At 43.8% G+C, this 14,165-nt stretch overlaps 1 protein-coding gene across 1 annotated transcript; it reads left to right on the top strand.

Moving 5' to 3' along the window:
* Positions 1-3,818: 3,818 nt before the first annotated feature.
* On the top strand, positions 3,819-13,540 carry THEM4 (thioesterase superfamily member 4). Its single transcript, XM_084865134.1, has 6 exons — positions 3,819-3,987; positions 5,484-5,670; positions 6,242-6,416; positions 7,524-7,634; positions 9,905-10,029; positions 12,870-13,540. Exons 1-6 carry the CDS (start codon positions 3,907-3,909, stop codon positions 12,944-12,946), a joined length of 756 nt encoding a protein of 251 aa, XP_084721260.1. The 5' UTR covers positions 3,819-3,906; the 3' UTR covers positions 12,947-13,540.
* The last annotated feature ends 625 nt before the right edge of the window (positions 13,541-14,165 follow it).

The raw sequence follows: 14,165 nt of genomic DNA, 5'->3' as shown, positions 1-14,165 counted from the left end.
AATTACAAACAATGGTAAGTGCTTTAAAGGAAAAGTTCCCCCTACTATGAAAAAATTTACTGAGGACCAAATTCAGATGAAATAAAATATTGTATGGAAAGCAATTTAGCACAGAGGCGGACACATAATAAACAATTTGGTCAAGGATGGTCCCACTAAGAAAGTGATGATTATGCTGAGACCAAAGAATTAGTAGGAGTTAGCCAGGTTAGGGTCGGGGGATGGGGAGTGCACTGCCAGCTGAGGAACAACACACAAGAAGGCCCTGAGCCAAAACCGGTTTGGCTCAGTGAATAGAGCCAAAGGTCCCAGGTTCGATTCCGGTCAAGGGCATGTACCTTGGTTGCGGGCACATCCCCAGTGGTGGGTGTGTAGGAGGCAGCTGATCGATGACTCTCTCTCAATGTTTCTAGCTCTCTATCTCTCTCCCTTCCTCTCTGTAAGAAAATCAATAAAATATATGAAAAAAAGAAAAAAAGAAAAAGAAGGCCCTGGGGCTGCTAAGATCCTAGGACAGTGGTAGGCAAACTGTGGCTCCAAGGTACACTTGGCTCTTTGGCCCCTTGAGTGTGGCTCTTCCACAAAATACCACGTGCGGGCACACACGTACAGTGCCATTGAAACTTCGTGGCCCATGCGCAGAAGTCGGTTTTCGGCTCTCAGAAGAAATTTCAATCGTTGTACTGTTGCTATTTGGCTCTGTTGACTAATGAGTTTGCCGACCACGGGCCTAGGGTATTCCAGGACCTGAAAAGGGACCTGTGTGGCTAGAGCCTGACAGTTAAGAAATTCCAACAGCCTCTACCTGGCCCCCCACGTAGAAATCTCCCTACCGTAGGTGATTAAAATGACCTGAAGAACCACACAACAACCCTACACACTAAACCAAGATGGAAACGAAACAAATGAATTGTACCTGCCTGAACATGATACGGAAGTCTACAGGTTCTCTTTCCAACTTCCGTTTTCAATCACCCTTCTCCTACTGCACAGAGAAAAGGCAAACTCTTCATCCAGAATCTCACTGGGGGTTGCCGATACATTCTTCCTGAGGAAAAGTCCAATGACAACAAACCTGAGAGGGATCTACCAAAAAAGATTAAGTGGGGGCAGCAACTTATTATCATCCAGGTTATGTATAAATGCAACCTAAAATGTATAAGTGGCTGAAACTGGTTTGGCTCAGTGGTAGAGCGTCGGTCTGCAGACTGAGAGGTCCCAGGTTCGATTCCGGTGAAGGGCATGTACCTTGGTTGGGGCACATCCCCAGTAGGGGGTGTGCAAGAGGCAGCTGATCAATGATTCTCTCTCATCGATGTTTCTAACTCTCTATCTCTCTCCCTTCCTTTCTGTAAAAAATCAATAAAATATATTTTTTTAAAAATGTATAAGTGTGCCCTGACTGGTTTGACTCAGTGGATAGAGCATTGGCCTGCAGACTCAAGTGTCCCAGGTTCGATTCTGGTCAAGGGCATGTACCTTGGTTGCAGGTACATCCCAGTGGGAGGCAGCTGATTGATGATTCTCTCTCATTGATGTTTCTAAATCTCTATCCCTCTCTCTTCCTCTCTGTAAAAAATCAATAAAATATGTTTTAATAAATAAATAAAATGTATAAGTGTAACTTAAAATTCAGAAGTAAAATGGTTTCCAGAGAGATACCAATTGGCATCATTATTTAAGATGGGGGGAAAAAGACAGACTTTTTCTAATAGAAACTCCAATTTGGCTGTTTTTCCAGTGAGGATTGATTTCGCCATGAATTCATAGGGTGAGCATTTTCCAAAACTTGAACGAGCTAAATCTGCAGCCCCAACATTTTGATGAAAATAAATTGCAAGTGCGTTTTCATTATACAAGTCACAAAAAGATGATGAACCTTACAACTACTTAAGTTTATGAGGAGAATCTTAGATATCAACTTTAATATGTATAAGGATATAAAAATTTTCAGAATTATTTTAAGAGTATGCTAGCAAAAAACAAAATGTGGAGACCACTGGCTTACATGAAAAACTTAAGAGTATCTGCTACCTAGATGAGGTGGGTAGGATGTGGCACAAGGAGACATCCAATCTCTAGATTTCTAATCAGGAAATATAAGTTTGAAAGCAACTCAAAATTCTTGTATGTTCATGGTTCATTTGAGTCACATCAAAACCAAATGGGGAAAAAATGATAAAAGTAAAATTGCAAAAGCATTCAGAGGAAGAAGGTAGATCATATTCAGTGTTTCCCAAACTTTTGACATGTGTGTACCCCTTCTATAATTTTCGTAACGCTGAGTACCCTCGTACTCATGAGAACGTAGAATTAGGCGCAGCTAAGCACGGTGCAGTGCATATCTCCACCAAACTCCGGTGCAACGAGTACCCCCACCAGACTCTTCCCGTACCCCTGGGGGTATGCGTACCACGCTTTGGGAAACCCTAATTATGCTAATTAGGGCAGACATCTTCCGGACAAAGCCACAGTGGCTGCGAGGCCTAGAGATCACAGCAGCCTTGAGCCCCAGTGGCTATACGGGGCCCAGGGCTCCGGCCTCGCAGCTGCCACGGCAGAGTGGCAGTGGCAGCAGCAACAGGATGATGGGGGAGGCACCTTCCCTTGATCAGCCCAGTCGCCTTCCTCAGAGGGAGGCCAGACTGCAGCTTAGGCTCGCTACCCATGGGGAGAGGGCCTAAACCATCAGTAGGACATCCCATGAGGGTTCCTGGGACTGTAAGAAGGGGCAGGCCAGACTGAGGGACCACCACCTCCCAGTGCACGAATTTTCGTGCACAGGGCCTCTAGTGTATAGATAAAGATAAGAGTGACATCAGTTGTATTATCAGAAATAATGCAAGTGATAATGTAGTAGAGGAATATCTTTAAAATACTGAAAGAAAATTCTTTCAACACAGAATCCTAAATTTAGCAATAATCTCTCAAAAGTGATAGCAAAATAATGGCATATTCAAACACAGGAAAGCTGAGAAGAATACATTACCACACTTCAGACTACAAGAACTCACCGGAAACTACACTATAAGAAATATAAAGGAAGGCTCAGGCAGCAAAAAAAAAATGAGACCAGATCAACCCTGGCTGGGTTGGTTCAGCTGGTTGGAGCGTCATAAGTTCAATTCTGAGTCAGGGCACAAGCCAGCTTCTGGGGACACCTTTGTAAAGGACATAGAATAAGGCCAGGTAACTTCCAACTTCGTGATTCCCACTGAAAGAGAAGGTCGTGGCCACAGTGAGGGCGGATATACATTCTTTTTTCGTTCTCACAACAAACAAAAGAGTAAACAGAGGCCGGGTGCAGTTGAAGTATCTGTACAGGTGCTAAGGGGTGGAGGGGAAGCTTGAACTCAGGTTTGTCTCCGAAGCCAGAGGCAACACATCCTTCAGATGTTCTACGATTTCTATTTCTATTTGGAAACGCCTGACTTAAGGACTTTGGGCTCTGCGGAAAGGTTTCACGGTGTGTGTACGGGAGGGCTGGGGCGTGGAGCCGTAGATAAGGGCATTTTTAAGCATTTACTGTTTGCACCCAGAAAGCTCTCCGTAAGCCAATACCAACCCGATCCCAGGGTCCGCCTGCAAAGAAACACTTCATCCCTGCAATGCACTGAGCGTGCTCCTACCCACCTGTCCAAGGGCCTTTTGCGCTGAGTTCCGTGGGGGCGCAGAGGGAGCGGGAGGAATGACGGCGACTCCTGTACTCGCAACGGGCAGGCGCCAGGGGTCGCTGTGCTGCAGCGGGGGGGGGGGGGGGGGGCGGGGCCAATCCCGCCCCTCGCGAGCACGTGGTCTTCGCGCCAGGCCCCGCCCCCTCCCCCAGGCTTTAAGGGGAAGAGCAGGGGTGCTGCCGGGAGAGTCGGTCGCCGCGGGCCGGGCCGGGTCCTCGCTGCCCTCGGAGCCATGCTGGGGCGCGGCGCCGCGCGCGCGCTCGTGGCCCTGCGGGGGGGCGCGCCGCGGGCCAGGAGCCTCGGCCTCTCGCGGGTGAGTGATCCCCGGGGCGGAGGAGCGGGCGCTGTGCGAGGCTTTCTGTCCAGGACCCACGCCTTGAGCTCAGCCCAATGGCCTCAGAGGAAAGGCACACACACTCCGGCCGCAGGATCGTTCAGCCCCAGGTTGGGACCGGGAGAGGCCGCGTAGGAAGCGGACTCCGCTTTGGGAGCGCGCAGGACACTGGACTCTGGTGTGTGCGTGAAGGACTTCCCCCGTCACTGACCCGAGTGAAGGAAGGTCAGGTTACTCACTCAAGGTCACACCGGAAACACGTGGCAGGGCTGCCCTGGAACTGCCTCAGGCTGGCTCATAGCCTTTAGAGCCAGCGGTGAGCAGCCTCTCTTCCCCAGGCTCAATCCTCCTCTTCTCTGCTTGTCAGGTAATCAGACCCTCTCCAAGCCAGGTTCCTCAGAGGAGTTAAAGGAGATCATACAAGCAAAGTGTTGTTGTTTTCTTTTAACACAGTGCCTGGCATTAATAATAAATAAATATTGCCTTATATCGCTGTTCCTTATACCACTAAGTTTTATTTCATTGGTGTATTCAATATTCACTTAATTTGGAAGAAATGTGAAATTAAAAAAAAAAAAAAGTGGCCGAAACCGGTTTGGCTCAGTGGTAGAGTGTCGGTCTGCGGACTGAAAGGTCCCAGGTTCGATTCCGGTCAAGGGCATGTATGTACATTGGTTGCGGGCACATCCCCAGTAGTGGGTGTGCAAGAGGCAGCTGATGGATGTTTCTCTCTCATTGACGTTTCTGGCTCTCTATCTCTCTCCCTTCTTCCTCTCTGTAAAATATCAATAAAATATTTATTTTTTTAAAGAAAAAAAAAAAGTGTCCTGCCTGGTCTGTGTGGCTCAGTGGGTTGAATATCGACCTTTGAGCCAGGAGGTCACAGTTCAGTTCCTGGTCAGAGCACATGCCTGGGTGGCAGACTGGATACCCAGTGTGGGGCATGCAGGAGGCAACTGCTAAATGATTTTCTCTCATTGATGTTTTTTTTTTATTTTTAATTGAGTTTTTGCAGAGAGGAAGGGAGAGGGATAGAGAGAAACATCGATGAGACACCAATTCAGCTGCCTCCTGCACACATCCTACTGGGGATGTTGCCCGCAACCAAGGTACATGCCCTTGACCGGAATCAAACCTGGGACCCTTCAATCCGAAGGCCAAGGCTCTATCGCCACTGAGCCAAACCGGTTAGGGCTCTCATTGGTGTTTTTATCTCTCCTTCCTTCCTCTCTGAAATCAGTCTTGATGCTGACTCTTCCAGTAGCTTAGTTGGGTGACACTGAGCAAACCATTTACCCTCTCACAATCTTCATTTTTCCCAGGGAAGTTGGACCAGATTATCCTTGAAATTTGCTTCCACTCTGAAATGAAAAGCTTTTGCGAAGAGGAAAAGCAGCAAAATAGTCTTAAAAAAAAGCGAATGTGTTATGACATAGATTGCACCTCCCATTACTCTTCTTTTTCTTCTCTTTTAGAGGTTGCTTTCTTTTGAGAAAGTCCATGATAAGGACCATTCTCTCCCCAAGCCCTGCTGGGGCAAGGACATGAGACGCCTCTTTGACCAGTTCACGAAGAAATGTGAAGATGGCTCGTGGATACAGTTGGCTTCATATGAGCATATATCATCTCAAAGGAGTCAAGACTTCTCCGCCTTTATTCATGGTAGGAACAGCAGTTCTCCCACAAGGAATATTTAAATATTGTCCTGGCTGGTGTTGCTCAGTTGCATCCTCCCATGCACCAAAAGGTCATTGGTTTGATTCCTGGTCAGGGCACATGCCCTGGTTGCAGGCATGATCCCTAGTACAGGCTGTGCAGGAGACAGCTGATGGATGTTTTTCTCTCACATAAATATTTTTTTATATATATCTCACCCCCCCCTTCTTTTCCTCCCTTTCTTAAATCAATAAAGACATACTTTTAAAGAGAATATTTAAATATCAGATATAAAACTAAGAACCGATTGAAGCACTAGTTACCACTTGAAAAGGGGAAAAGTGTTTTGCAGAGGTTTTTATATTCTCCAGTTTTCTAGACCAGGAAACCTCAATGAATTTTCTAGTTTGTGGGAAGGCATAAAGCTTCGCCAAGAATAAGACTGCCTCCCGCTGGCGTCCTCATCACCATTAGCAGGAGTGAACAAAAGACCCCAGAGAACCTCCACCCTCCCATAGTCTCAGCACTTCTCTGTGATGGCATCTTTCTCATACGTGTTTCTCATGTGCCCATCCAGCTTATTTCCCTTCAGCCTCCGAGGTTATAAACAAAGAAAAACTGTCGCAGGCCCAGCTCTTCACCAAAGGCTTCGAGGATGGCATGGGCTTTGAATATGTGATGTTCTATAATGAGGCTGAGAAAAGGATAGTTTGTGTGTTTCAAGGAGGTCCTCACCTGCAAGGAATGCCTGGGTAAGAATGACTGCCTAAAAATGTGGGTCTAAAAGAGTGTTATTTTACATTATCCCTGTGTGTTCATGGACTAGAATGAAGGCATTAAAATGGTGATGTAGAGACATTTATTGACATGGAAAGATGTTTATAATAAAACACAAAAGCATAGGAGACATAAAGCAATCTACACTAATAAAAGAGAAATATGCAAGTTGACCATACCTCTGTGATACCCACCAGCCAATCAGGAGTGAGCATGCAAATTAACCCAACAAAAAGATGCCGGGTTTATTTACATGGGCAGATGTAGAGCAAAGACTCGCTCTGGCTCTGGCTCTGGCTCTGGCCTGAATGAAGACTGGAGACTGAAGAGGTTTGGCTTCTCTGCAGCAGCTGGAGCAGAGAAGCCTTGAGGCTTGGCTTCTCCGCTGCAGCAGGAACATAGCCTCGAGGTGTGGCTTCTATGTTCCTGCCGCAGCGGAGAAGCTAAGCCTCAAGGCATCTCTTGATCCAGCTGCTGCAGAGAAGCCAAGCCTCTTCAGTCTTCAGTCTTCTGTTGTCTTCAGTCTTCACTCAGGCCAGGGCCTTGAGGCTTTGGCTTCTCTGCTGCAGCCGCAACGAAGGCCTGGGTCCCGGGTGCCAGAAGAAAACCGGTGCCTGCAGCCAAGGGAAGGAAGGTCTATTGCACAAATCTTCATGCAAAAGTAGAGTATTATTTGATTGAGAGAGTACCCTTGGCATGTTAACAGTGACTTGTCTCTCAAGGGCCTCATCATTTTTTATTTATTTTTCATTTTCTTTTGTTTACCTACATTTCCTAAATTTTTACACAATGATGTGTAGAGTTAGTTTAATGCAAATGTGACTTTTCTAAATGATAGTTTAACTTTTTGCTTGCTTGTGATCTGATTACCTGGTTTATCATAAGTACTACACTATTGTGGTATGAACACAGTAAGGTTGGGGACATGGATAGTTGACGTTCAATATACTGAACATGGACAAAGTGGACCTTTCTTAAGCAAATGATTCGGAGATGTTTGGATAATCTTCCTCTCCCTTAAAGCGTGCTCTCTCTCTTCAGACTTTTTCAAAACACTTCTCTTTCCCTTTGATTACAACTAGATTCTTTCACGGAGGTGCCACTGCCACCATAATTGATGCTACTGTTGGTATGAATGCAATTGTATGTGGGGGAATTGTCATGACTGCCAATCTCAACATCAATTTTAAAAGGTAAATTCACGGGTATTCTCTACTTCTTAGGTGTCCATAGGTCAGGTTTACTAGCAGCCGACCCCGAAACAAAGATGTGTGTGCAAATAAGTATTAAGGCTGTGCTTCCGGAAGAAAGCTAGCGAGGCAGTGGGAGAAGCAGGACAGGGAAGGGGAAGAAGCCACCGAAGGTTGCGCTCACAGTCCCACCAAAGGGAGCAGCAGCCTGATCACCCATGGAACTTTGGAGTGAAACGTGTGCCTCAGAAATGCCCCTACCTCAGGTAAGGGAACTGGAGACTTCACATCTCTCACACATCAGTCAGAGGCTAAGTCATAGGGAAATCTACCCTGGGGACCATACACTCCCAGGCATGTCTCATTGTGAGCAGTAAATGAATCAATCCATGTAAACTCCTAGGACAGTATCTGGCCACATAACAGGTACTCAGTAAGTGTTAGCGGCTTATTATTATTATTAACATTATTGTTGTAATTTTACTTCTAGCAACAAGGCACATCTGTGCCAGGGCAAGGAATAGCTACAAAGATCCCTGATTCCTGTCCGTGGAGAATGGTGCTAAAGATCAGAAAAATATTAGACAGTTACACACGTGCCAGGGTGAGCCGGATGGCCTCACTGCTATATTTCGCTTTGGGTACTGTGGGCCTCTTCAAATTATTAAGCCTTTCAACCCATTTACACAGGATGTCTTTCCAATCATTTGTATTTTTGAATTCCTTTAGCATTGTTTTGCAGTTTTCAGAGTACAAGTTTTTGGCCTCCTTGGTTAAGTTGATTCCTAAGTATGTTAGTTTTGATGCTACTACCATAAATTAAATTGTTGTGTTGTGTTTTTTTTAATTCTCTTTTCAAATTGTTCATTGTTAGTGTATAGAAATGCAGCTGATTTTTGTGTGTTGATTTTATATTTTAATAGATTTTTGTGGAATCTTTGGGTTTTTCTATATACGAGGTCATGTCATCTGTGAACATTTGGATGCCTTTTTTTCTTGCCTAATGGCTCTGGCTGGGACTTACAGTGCTGTGCCGAATAGAAATAGCAAAAGTGGGCATACTTATCTTTTTCCTCATCTTAGAGGAAAAGCATTCAGTGTTTCACCATGGAGTGTGGTGATATTAGCTGTGGGCTTTTCATATATGGCCTTTAGTATCTTAATGTATTTCCTCATGCTTAGCACATTAAGATAAACTTATTAAGACAAATAGACAAAGCAGCTAATGATTGGTGATGGCTAGCCAGCTGCAAGATCAATATCTCAGCATTTCTCTAACCCATCCATGGCTTATTGGTTGGGAAGCTCTGGATTAGGCTTTTTCATGCAGCATGCAGACACGAAATTCCAAAGGACAATTCCCTTTCCTAACAATTAGATCCTGTGTCAAATTCACAAGGAAACAAACCACCATAAGTGAGAATCAGCAAGAAACAATCAATAACATATTTAGATCCTCAGGGACTTAAGATATGATAATCAGATACAGTGTATAACAGAACTGTGTATGAGATGTTTAAAGAAATAAAAGATTAAATCACAAAAAGAGAAAGCAACAAGAAACTATAAAAATTATTAAGCATTATTAAGCAGATTTGCCACAGAAATTAAAATTTTTAGAAATGAAAATGCAATTGTTTAAAAACAAGCACCCCCTCAGTTGATGAGTTAAAGGGCTATTTAAACACATCTGAAAGTGAACAGAAATACAGAGCTGAAGAAATGACTCTGAATCCAGCACAAAGGAAAAAAAAGAGAGAGATGGAAAATATAAAATAGAGGCTAAGCTATAGAGGACAGATTAAATTTATAAGGTGATCTATTCAGAGTCCTTGAAGAAGAGTAGAGAGAATGGAAGGGATCCAGTATTTGGAGAGAGGATGGATGAACATATTCTCGAACTAAAGAAAACCACAAGCCCACAGACACAGAAAGCACAACGTATATCAAGCAAGATCAATAAAAATAAATTCACATCTATATATATTGCAGAGAAATTAAAGAATACTGAAGGCAAAGAAATCTTTAAAAAAAACAAGAGATACAAGGGTATCCATTACAGAGCAGTCATGTTTCTTAGAAGTAAGGGGGCACCATTGTGCTGGCAGTAAGCTCATCAGTAGCAATAGCAGGAGTCAGATCGGCCTCTTTAAGGAATGCTTTATCTAGGGCAGTGACACCACTGACATCAGGTACTGTACACTTGCTCATCTCTGAATGTTACAAAACTCTAATAAAAACTGATTTTTTTTTCCTTTTTTTTTCTCCTACAGTCCTATCCCCCTTTGTTCTACTATTTTGATAAATAGCCAACTTGATAAAATTGAGGGAAGGAAACTGTTTGTGTCCTGTAAAGTTCAAAGTATTGATGGGAAGATCCTATACACAGAGGCAACAAGTAAGGAGCCGCCGCTCCCTTTTTTTTGGTTTGGTTTAGTTTGGTTTGGGTGTTTTTCCTTTGGGCGTTTGTTTGAATGAGGGGTTTTTTCAGGGTCTATTTTAGTTGTTGTTTTGATGATTGTTGGTTTTTTTGTTTGTTTGTTTGTGTGGTTTCTTTTTTACAGAGAGGAAGGGAGAGGGATAGAGAGCTAGAAACATCGATGAGAGAGAATCATCCACCAGCTGCCTCCTGCACACCCCCTATTGGGGATGTGCCCGCAACCAAGGTACATGCTCTTGACCGGAATCAAATCTGGGACCCCTGAGTCCACAGACCGACACTCTATCCACTGAGCCAAACCGGTTTCGGCTGTTTTGTTTTTTGCTTTGGTTTTATGAGCCATACATGTCCAGAAATTTTTAATTTCCTATCATTCAAATAATAAGTTAAAGGTATTCCATACACGTGCCAATAGGGAGCTATTTGCCAACATTTCTCAAAATTACAGCATTAAATATATATCCCCTTTGACCCATTTCCAGGACGTAATCCCACAAGTGTACTAACTTGTGCAAAATCTCAATGTATGCGATTGCTCTAGGGTCCCAGTAAGTGTGTTGTTCATGCAACGTTATTTGGAATAGCACGAGATTTGGCAAAAACACCGACATCCATAGGTAGGGACTGATTAAAAAGATAACAGGTCATCATAAACTATATTGTGTGTGCCATAAAAAAGTACTGTGGGCCCTGGCTGGGTGGCTCAGTTGATGGAGTGTCCTCCCACGCACCCAGAAGGTTTTCTTATTTTACATGAGAAAAGAAATCACAACATATTACTGGTGTCTTGGAGATGCAGGTCCCTTCCTTCTGGGATCTCTATAGCAGTTTGTTAGACATGCTCACATTGAAATGCTCCCCAACTGCATCCTTAAGCATTGTGTAACCCCCTGCTCTCATCTCTGCAACTGCGGGACCCTTGAAGCCTCACTTTTATTCCCTTCAGATTTAGACAGATTTAGCCGAAATCAGTTTGGCTCAGTGGATAGAGCGTCGGTCTGCGGACTGAAAGGTCCCAGGTTCGATTCTGGTCAAGGGCATGTACCTTGGTTGCGGGGCACATCCCCGGTAGGGGGTGTGCAGGAGGCAGCTGGTCGATGTTTCTCATCAACGTTTCTAGCTCTCTATCTCTCTCCCTTCCTCTCTGTAAAAAAAAAAAATCAATAAAATATATATTTTAAAAAAAGATTTAGACAGATTTAGATATCCAGATATTTTTGTTTGTTTGTATTTTTATTGTAAGGAATCTCAGGTGCAGAATCGAATCTGTGACCTTTCAGTCCACAGGCCGATGCTCTACCCACTGAGCCAAACCGGTTTTGGCACTTCATATACTTATTGACCATATTTGTTTCCCATTCTGGGGCATTCCTGTTTGTTCAGCCTCTTTTATTATTTTTTTTTCATTTTTTCTGATTTACATTTATTATTTTACATTAAACTACTCTTTTTATTGGATACATAAACTGCATATATCTCCTTTTAGTATATAAGTTGTTTTTTATTTTCTTTAAGAAGTATTTTTTCTGAACAAAAGTTTTTCATGTTAATATAGTCATATTTATTTATTTATTTATTTATTTATTTATTTATTTATTTTAAATCAATCTTTATTGTTCATATTATTACAAAGGTTCCTCATTTCTTCCCCCCTCCACCAGGTTCCCACCCCACCCTCCACTCCCTTTCCCTCCCCCATTGTCCTCATCCATAGGTGCAGTTTATGTTCAGTCTCTTCCTCCCTCCCTTTCCCCGATAGTAAACGCTTTTCAGATAGTAAATCAGTTACTTAGCATTTTCTCATATCAATAATACCTCCACATGCCCAATGATACACTTCACACAAAAGACATTTTCAAATAGGTCAACCAGCCTCATCCAGGCCCCACCCAAGGCACTCACAGATCAACACCCCAGCGCTATACTAACTCAACACATCCAGATCTAAGCCTTCATCACTTGATTCAGCAGACCCTCAAGTTCCCGCAAGTTTCCAGCCATGTCTGAGAGGCAGCCGTGGGCAGGGACAGGCGAGGAGCGAGCTGTTCCGGGCCTGGCTGCTCCGGGCCTGGCCTCTGCTGCTCTGGTCCGTTCCACAACCAGCTGCTCCGGGTCTGGCCACTGCTGCTCCCGACCTGGTTGCTCCGGGCTTGGCTGCTGCTACTCCGGGCCTGGCCACACCCGACCCGGCTGCTCTGGGCCCAGCTGCTCCGGGCCCGGCCTCTCCGGGCCTGGCCGCTCCAAGCCTGGCAGCTGCTGCTCCGGGCCAGTCATATTTATTAACTTTTTTTTTTTTTTTTTTAATGGTTAATGCTTTTTGTTTAAGAAATTAATTTTCCCCCTATGCATCACCTATTTGCAGGAATGATGGGTGAAAAAAGCAGGAGGAAGATCATAAATAATTTGAATCAATAATCAATTTAAAAACTCCATTCCAGGCTGTGGTTTATACTTCCCATCTTACTAAATCTTTCAGCAACCTAAAGGTACCAGATGGCCTGGTTGTGATTGTACTTCCTTTCACTTCCCTGATTCTCTCTAATGGAAGTGGTAATGAACCATGAAATGATCAAGTGGTAGAGGATCTGGTTACCTAGGGAAGATAATACAGTATTGATATAATCAAAAGTTGATTCTTAATTTGGCTGAAAAATAAGAGATAGGCTGAAGGTACAAATGTGAATCTAAATGCCTTTCTTTAAATATATATTTCTACTTAGAAAAGTCCCATCAGGTTGAAGTCAGTTGACTTATAATCAACTTCTGTTTGTTTTTTTTGTTGTTGTTTGTTCATTTAGGCTTATTTATAATGCTGGAGTCTAAAAAAAAAAAGTATGACTTAAAAGAAGCTGTGTTGAATCCTTCACCTGCTTAAGGCTCTCTGTTCTCCACAAGAGGCTGTGTTCCCCAGTCCTGCTCTGCTCGCCCACTATGATCTCCCATACGGTGAAGCCTGCTGACACTGCCTTCCCGAACAGTCTTCTGAATACAACTCCAGGAGCTCTGTTCCACCTTCTACACTTCCTAACACAGAAGCACTTCCTAAGAGAGTCTCAGCACTCTTAGAATTGCTGTGTCCTTAGAATAAATGTTTTCCTGCAGTTTGAATGGACTCCTTAAGGTGATAGCTGCAAACTTAGAAATTCCAGAAAACCAATACGTGCATGCATATATGCATGTGTGTCTAATGTGTGCATTCATGGTTTGTAAATTCCAAAGCTAATTTTATTGTGTCTAAAATCTTTTTGAGCTCTAGCCGGTTTGGCTCAGTGTATAGAGCATCAGCCTTCAGGGTCCCAGGTTTGATTCCGGTCAAGGGCTTGTTCTTCAGTGGAGGGCGTGCAGGAGGCAGCTGATCAATGATTCCCTGTCATCATTCATGTTTCTATCTCCCTCTCCCTTCCTTTCTGAAGTCAATAAAAATGTATTTAAAAAATAATAATTAATAAATAAAATCTTTTTGAGCCCACCCAGTGTGTTTGAGCGTTGACTTATGAACCAGGAGGTCATGGTTCGAATCCCGGTCAGGGCCCATGCCCGAGTTGTGGCCTTGATCCCCAGTGGGGGGCATTCAGGAGGCAGCCGATCAATGATTCTCTCTCATCATTAATGTTCCTATCTCCCTCTCCCTTCCTCTCTGAAATCAATAAAAATATATTTTAAAATAAAACAAAATCTTGTTTACTATAGTAGGAAACACAATTCGTTCCCATAGGAATAGATTCCTCAGTGCGGGTCTCTTGGATTCTAGGGATACCACCACTGTGCCATCTTTAACATAGGCGTGCAATTGTGTCTTTCCAACAGCATAGTTTCTCATCACTGGAAGGAGCCTGGTTTTGTTTCCTGTGTGTCTTAATCTATTCAGCTGCTATAACAAAATACCACAGAGTGGGTAGCTTATAAACAACAGAAACTTAATGCTTATGGCTCTGGAGACTGGAAAGTCCAAGATCAGAGCATCAGCATGGCCCCGTCTGCTGAGGGCTTGCTTCCTGGTGCATGGCTGGCACCTTCTCATTGTACCCTCACATGGAGGAAGGGGTGGGGCTAGGATCTCTCTGGGTCCTCTTTTATAAGGGCACTAATCCCAT

Source organism: Pipistrellus hanaki (assembly GCF_964339955.1).
Source record: "Pipistrellus hanaki genome assembly, chromosome: 18".
Lineage (NCBI taxonomy): Eukaryota > Metazoa > Chordata > Mammalia > Chiroptera > Vespertilionidae > Pipistrellus > Pipistrellus hanaki.
This window is presented reverse-complemented; position numbering and strand designations above follow the sequence as displayed.